Below are 6,272 nucleotides of genomic sequence, written 5' to 3'. Positions count from 1 at the left end.
CTGCTGCCAGCCCACCCCTGGGAGCTGCGGGAATAGCCGTGGGGGCTGCAGCAGTGCCCTCAGCTTCCCACTCACCTAAGGGAAGGTGATGTGTGTGGTGAGGGGCTGCCTAGGGTCCCCAGGGTGGGCAAGGGGCAATGCTTCCACAGCAGCTGGGGATGGAGCCCCATGAGCACTGAGGTTTGGCTGCCACGGAGTGGAGTGATGCTGAGGGAGGTTTCCCTGTGGAGCGGCTGGGGGAGGTAGGGAAGGTGTGAAAGCACCAGTGCTAAGAATAACAGGGATGAACACAAGTGCTGGTGGGACCCCTGGCTGCGATGAGGGGTGCCCTCGCCACTGGGGGGCTGGGCACAGCTGTGGGTAGGTTTGAGGAGCTGGTCCTGTCTCCATCACCTGCACTGAGCTCTCCTTTCTCCTGCAGGGCAGTGGTGTTATGACTCACAGGACCCCCAGTGCGGTGAGTGGTGCCATGTGCAGGGATGGGGGTGTCGGGGCTGTGTGGGACTCAGACCCCTACGTCTCCCCACAGTGCCTGGCCGAGGGCACTGTGGGCAGCACCAGTGAGGCTGCAGTGGGGAGCATGGCTTGGAAAAGGGCAGATTCACCCATGTCACACCAAGGTGGGATTGCTTAGAGGAGCATCACTTTCAAGTGTGCTGATCCAGAGACTGGAGACATGTGCTTGAGCCCACGCCAGCCAGGTCAGGGTGCTCCCAGGGCAGCACCAGCCTCCCCTGTTTCACCTGCAGCAAATTAAATCACACATGTAAAACATGCCATTAGCAACCCCATCAAGGCATTGAGGGGGCCATGGGGCATAGGGGCATGGCTGGAGGAGGGATGGCTCTGTTTGGTCAGGCAGTAAGTAGGGGACGGGAAGCATGGCTAGGGGCACTTTGTCTAGAAGCAGGTAAATAGCTTGTAAAAGGTTAATTAAAGATCAACGAGCATTTAATCAGCTGTTACAGACCAACTGTTTTATAGCTCTTGGGTTTACATGCCTTGTGCCCAGCAGTTCATGCTCACCGGTCATGACTGATGTGCCATGGCAGCTGGGTTCTGCTTATCCCTGCCAGACCGGCGCTCCATGTTACCAGCAATCCGATGTCACCAGGCCAGTGGCGAGAGCAGATTTCAGCAGGGGAGCAGGGCTGGTGGGAAGTGGCTTGGGCAGCGTGGAGCCGGCCATGTGCCCGCAGCAGGGCTCTAGGGATCGGTCTCTTGATGAAGGCACCGGGTAATTTGTGGGGCCACCTGATAGCAGCATACTGGGGAGCTGGTGGGGTGGTGGCATGGCCAGGCTGCAGCTCCCAGGGTTTCCAGGCAAAAAGCTGCCTGGAGTAATGAGAGGAGAAGGGAAGGAGACAGGGCTGAGCCCAGGGGTACAGGAGGCAGGGGAGCATGTGTCTGTGATTTTGTCTGCCCTAGAGGAAGGTCAGTAAATGCAAGAGGTGCACCATAGGGTGCTGCTGGAGGAACGGCCCGTCCAGACCCTGGTTGTAGACAAAGGCTACCCAGCCATAATGTGCGCCACAGCAGAGCCAGCAGTGCCAAGGGGGGATGCCCTGATATGCCCCAGGACTGGGGGTGCCCTGGGAGGACAGGACTGCAGGTGTTGGGGGAGCTCCCATTCCCATTCCCTGGATGGGATGCAGCCCAGTGCCAACATCTCCACCCCAGCACATGTAGCTCGGGCTGCCCCAGGGCCACCAAGTGAAGGAGCAAGGTGTCAGGACAGCCACACTGAAGCAGTGACCAGCAGGGTGGCTGGCTATGTCCCATCCCACAGTCGTGGACCGCAACAAGTGTTCACTGCTGCAAGAAGAGAGGATGCTGGAGTGATGGGGACAGTGAGCCACACGTGTGGTGTGTGGTCTGGCCATGGTGACAGCCATGGTGACCTCTGCTCATGGCCCCCAGGCAGCACTCTGGGTTTGCAGTGGGTCCAGCTGGTTGCTGGCACTGGTAGTTCTTGCCGTGGTGACCCCCTACCCTGGGACCTGCTGATGGGGATCATGCAGTCACACTGGACCCCATGTGGAATTTGCCCCAGCATGAGCTGTGTGGCCAGGATGCGCCATCACCTGCTACAACTGGACAAGTGCAGGACACACAGGGTAAAATGTAAACGTGGTAAAACCCAAACCATGTGTCCTGCGAATGGGCCTCAACTCCTTCATTGCTACTCAGTGGCTCCTCTCTGTCCTTCCCTCACAGGTGCTCTGTGGGGTCCCTCTACATAGAGCAGTCCCCTGCCCAGCCCTGGTGTGAGCCCCAGCCCAGGGGCTGTGGTTGGCAGCCAGCGCAGCCCCACAGGGAGGGTTTGCTTGCAGAGATGGGCAGAAGGGGCTGGAGAAAGCCTGCCCTTCACCAGCAGTGTGCCAGGCTAAATGTAGCCCCCAGCCCCCTGAGGAAATCCTGCTGCATTATGGATGAGACTTTCAAAAAGCCCCTGCTCATCAATAGGGAGGAAGGCTGGCTGGGCAGGAGGGCAGCTCCCACGGGATGCAGGCAAGCATGGCGGGGCTGACAGGGACTCCAGGGCTGGCTGAAGACCCAGGTGCCCTGTGCTTTGGGGGCTGCCCGTGGTGCCCCTGCTCCTCCTCTGCAGGCCCCAGCCACTGGAAGGAGCTGAAAGCCACATGCGGTGGCAGCAAGCAGTCCCCTGTGAACATCGACAGGCGCCGGCTGCAGCGGGACCGGGGCCTCGGGGACATCCTCTTCGAAGGCTACGACCAGGCCCCCCCGGGCAAGTGGAGGTTGGCAAATGATGGGCACACAGGTATGAGCTGCATGGGGCATCCCTCCCTGTCCCAGCTCCCAGGCACTGTCCTGCCCCAGCGCAGTTCCAGTGCTGCTCCTGGGTGTCCTCTGCCCTTGTGTGTGTTAGTGCTGGGATGAAGCCTGAGGAGGATGAGTGAAAGTGTGCCAGGGCTGTCCTGCATCCTCACCCCATCCCGCTGCCCTTGCAGTGATGCTGAACCTGGCGAGTGAGTTGGTCTCTGAGCACATCACCATCAGCGGCGGGGGCCTCCCCGGCAGGTACCAGGCACTGCAGCTCCACTTCCACTGGGGTAGCCCAGTCAGGAATGGCTCCGAGCACACTCTTGATGGGTGCCAGCTCCCCATGGAGGTAGGTGAGGCAAAACACCCACTGCACTCTTTGGGTGGCCCCAAGTCCTTGGTGTGATGGGAAGATGTGATGATGGTGCATTCCAAGGCTGCCATGCAGGCTTGGGGATGCTGCACTGGTGGGTTTGGCCATGCTCCCCATCGCTTGTGCTGATGGTGGGATACAGGTAGCTGCTGCACAGGGCACCTAGGTGGTTAAAAATCAGTAGATGCGAGACTCTAAGGTTTTTCTTCATGGTGTGTGGGGCCAGGCTGCCTCGTTGGAGGCACTAGGTGAGGTTTGGAGGGCTCTGTGCCCCACTGAGTGAGTGAATACAAGCAAGAGTGTGCAGGGGCGTGCTGTGCCAAGTGTGTTGGGATCCTTCTGGGTGAAAGAGGCTTTGTGCCTCTAAAATATTAAATATCAGCTGGAGGAGAGCAAAATTGATGTACTGTGGCTGGTGGGCACCCAGGACTGCTGGTCCCCTTCCCATGCTCCCTTCATAGAATGTTCCTTCATTGCGGTACTTTGATCCTCTGAGCAGCTTCCCCATGGAAGTGCCTGTGGGACCAGGAGGGTTTTTCTGGAGGTCTGCCTGCCCCAGGCTGGCTGGGAGGATCCATGGGTGAGCATCCCTCTGCTGCAGGTCAGCTGGGGATGGTTGCCCATGCTTGGCCCCTCTGTGTTTTCCCCAGATGCACGTTGTCCACATGAACACTAAGTACCAGACGCGGGCAGAGGCCAAGGGGCATCCCAATGGGCTGGCTGTCCTCGGCTTCTTCTTCCAGGTGGGTCTGCAACTGCTAGAGGGAGGGGACCCTGGGCTGGTGGAGCCTTGTACGGCTGCTCAAGGGGAGCAAGAGGGGCAGGAAGGCTGGGCCAAGGCCAGGAGGTGCTGAAGAACCTTCGTGGTGAAAGGTGCCCCCCACTGGCTCCGTGCAGCAGGAGCTGTGAGCTCTTCCCCACTGCTGCTCTGTGAGGATGTGGGGCTGGCTCTGCTTGTGGATGCTCAGCAACACAGAATGGCCTGGCTCTGCCCTGCCACAGCTGCTTACCCTCCTTATCCACAGGTCTCCGAAACTCCTAACACCAACTACAACACCATTGTGGCGGGGCTGAGGAACATCTCCCATGCAGGTACGTCACCTTCTTGATGGCGCAGTGGCGAAAAGGGGAGAAACCCCCCTCATCGAGTTGCACTGGGAGGGACCTGACAGTCCATGGGACCATCTGGCTGAGGGGAAACTGATGGGGGTGGCCCTGCTATCCCCATCACATCCCTGACATGGCACAGGCTGAGTGCCCACTTCCCGCCTCACAGGGGACTCTGTGGATTTGGCCTCCACTTTCCGCCTGAGCACGCTCCTGCCACGTGCTGGCCGGCTCTCCGGGTACTACCGCTACCAGGGCTCCCTCACCACCCCTGACTGCAGCGAGGTCGTCGTCTGGACTGTCTTTGAGGAGCCGGTGGAGATCGGTCGGGAGCAGGTACCAGCGTGCACAGCCTGAGGGGATGGGCCTCCTGGGTGGCCCCTCTCCTTGCCCTTTCCAACCCCTAAGCACAGGGAAAGTCATCGCTACAATAATGCTCCTGGCAACCAGGCAATTAATTAATATAATGAGGGTTAAGTAATGGAGCCATGGCCACATGCCAGTGTGGAGAAATCCTGTCCATAGTGCTCTCTGCCCAGCCCTAGTATTCACAGAGTGAAATGGGAACAAACCCACTGGTGCTCAGAGGAGGGTCCAAGGAGGTAGGTGGGTAGATGGATGGACGGATGAATGGATGGAGTTCTCCTCTACTGCCCAAGCACCTTAGCAGATGTGTCTCCTTGAGGGACTCATGGGCCAGCTACTCTTTAAGTGCTCAGCACAGCCACTGAAACACAATTAGCTCCTTTAAAACTCAAGACCTGATCCTTTTAAGGACCTGATTCACATGCTTACCCTATGGGTCTGATTTTGGGAGAGCAGTGAGGGGTTGCGGGAGGCCCCCCTCTGGTGTGGGGCTATGCTACGAGCCCTGTGTACACCAGGGACAGCAGGGAAGGGGCCTCACATGTGGGCAGGGGCTGGTGGGGCTGGGCACAGGGGCGGCCCCCCCCCCTGCCTCTCCCTGCGCAGCTGCAGGCCTTCGTCAGCACCCTCCACTTCCCGGCTGTTGGCTCCACGCTTCCCAAAATGACCAACAACTTCCGCCCGCCGCAGCCCCTCCACAGCCGAAAGGTCTTCGCCTCCCGGGCAGCCACAGCCAGTGGAGTGTCCCCACACAGGGTCCCGCACCAGCTCCTCTCCCCACTGCTCCTCCTGACCCTGCTCGGCCCCTCCTTGCCAACCCCATAACATCTGGGCCAGCGTTTCACCAGCCTCCACACGAGCATCTCCCTCCCGCACTGGTGATGCTTCTGGTTCATGGGTTGACGGGACAAAAAAGCATGTTGGGACCTTGGCTAGTGAAGATGTTGGAAACCTGGATGTCTGCAGCAGTTGATCTCTGCAAGCCCAGAACTGCCCTACAATGCGCCTGGAGCTGGATAGTGGAGCAGCCAGGAGAGGGATGCTTTAGGGGCTGGAATAAAGCCAACGTCCTCGCCGATGGCTGTGGGTTGCTGCCTTTTTGGCTCTGTGTCTCTTTGTTAGGGCTATGCAGGCAGGCATGAGCCTTCCCCATTCCTCCTTGTGCAATAAATCCCCATGGCCGAATCCTCTCCTTGCACATGGCTCAGGCTCCTTGTGGTCCCTGTGCTTGTGGGACCCTGTTGCTTTCCCAAGGGTTGGGGCTGGCTGGCATAGGGATGGGGGCAGTTCCTGAGGCTGCAGCAACCCTTAGTGCCCTGGGCCAGGACTCGGGGCACTGAATGCTCTTTCCACAGAGCTAATTTTACAGTGGCACAAATAGCTGTGGCTGCCAGCACTGCTCCTGTACTGCCCAGCAAGGCACGGGGAGAGCCAGGGCCTGACTGATTTGGGTGGTTCATAATTAATGAGCTGAAGCTCCAGGCATGTTCCCGTCTCCTCCTGAATTATGGGTGTAGGAGCACAGGTCGTTATCTGGGAGCAGCTCCCCACACCAGGGTGCCTGCAGACCCTGTGGGTGCTGGGGCTTTATATGCCCACCGTGGAGCTGGGGTCTGGGCACAGCCGCCCTGGCCCATGGAAG

The 6,272-nt window shown here is 59.2% G+C and overlaps 1 protein-coding gene across 1 annotated transcript; it reads left to right on the top strand.

Moving 5' to 3' along the window:
- Window positions 1–421: 421 nt before the first annotated feature.
- Window positions 422–5,455, top strand: LOC104413479 (carbonic anhydrase 15-like; the record flags this gene model as incomplete). The annotated part of the gene is made up of 7 exons (XM_010024479.1): window positions 422–457; window positions 2,612–2,782; window positions 2,973–3,133; window positions 3,808–3,900; window positions 4,183–4,249; window positions 4,434–4,600; window positions 5,237–5,455. Coding segments are annotated over 7 exons (914 nt in total), but the record flags the coding sequence as incomplete, so codon positions are not given.
- Window positions 5,456–6,272: the final 817 nt, after the last annotated feature.

This window comes from Nestor notabilis, unplaced genomic scaffold (assembly GCF_000696875.1).
Source record: "Nestor notabilis isolate BGI_N333 unplaced genomic scaffold, ASM69687v1 scaffold16331, whole genome shotgun sequence".
In the NCBI taxonomy this organism is placed as follows: domain Eukaryota; kingdom Metazoa; phylum Chordata; class Aves; order Psittaciformes; family Psittacidae; genus Nestor; species Nestor notabilis.
This window is presented reverse-complemented; position numbering and strand designations above follow the sequence as displayed.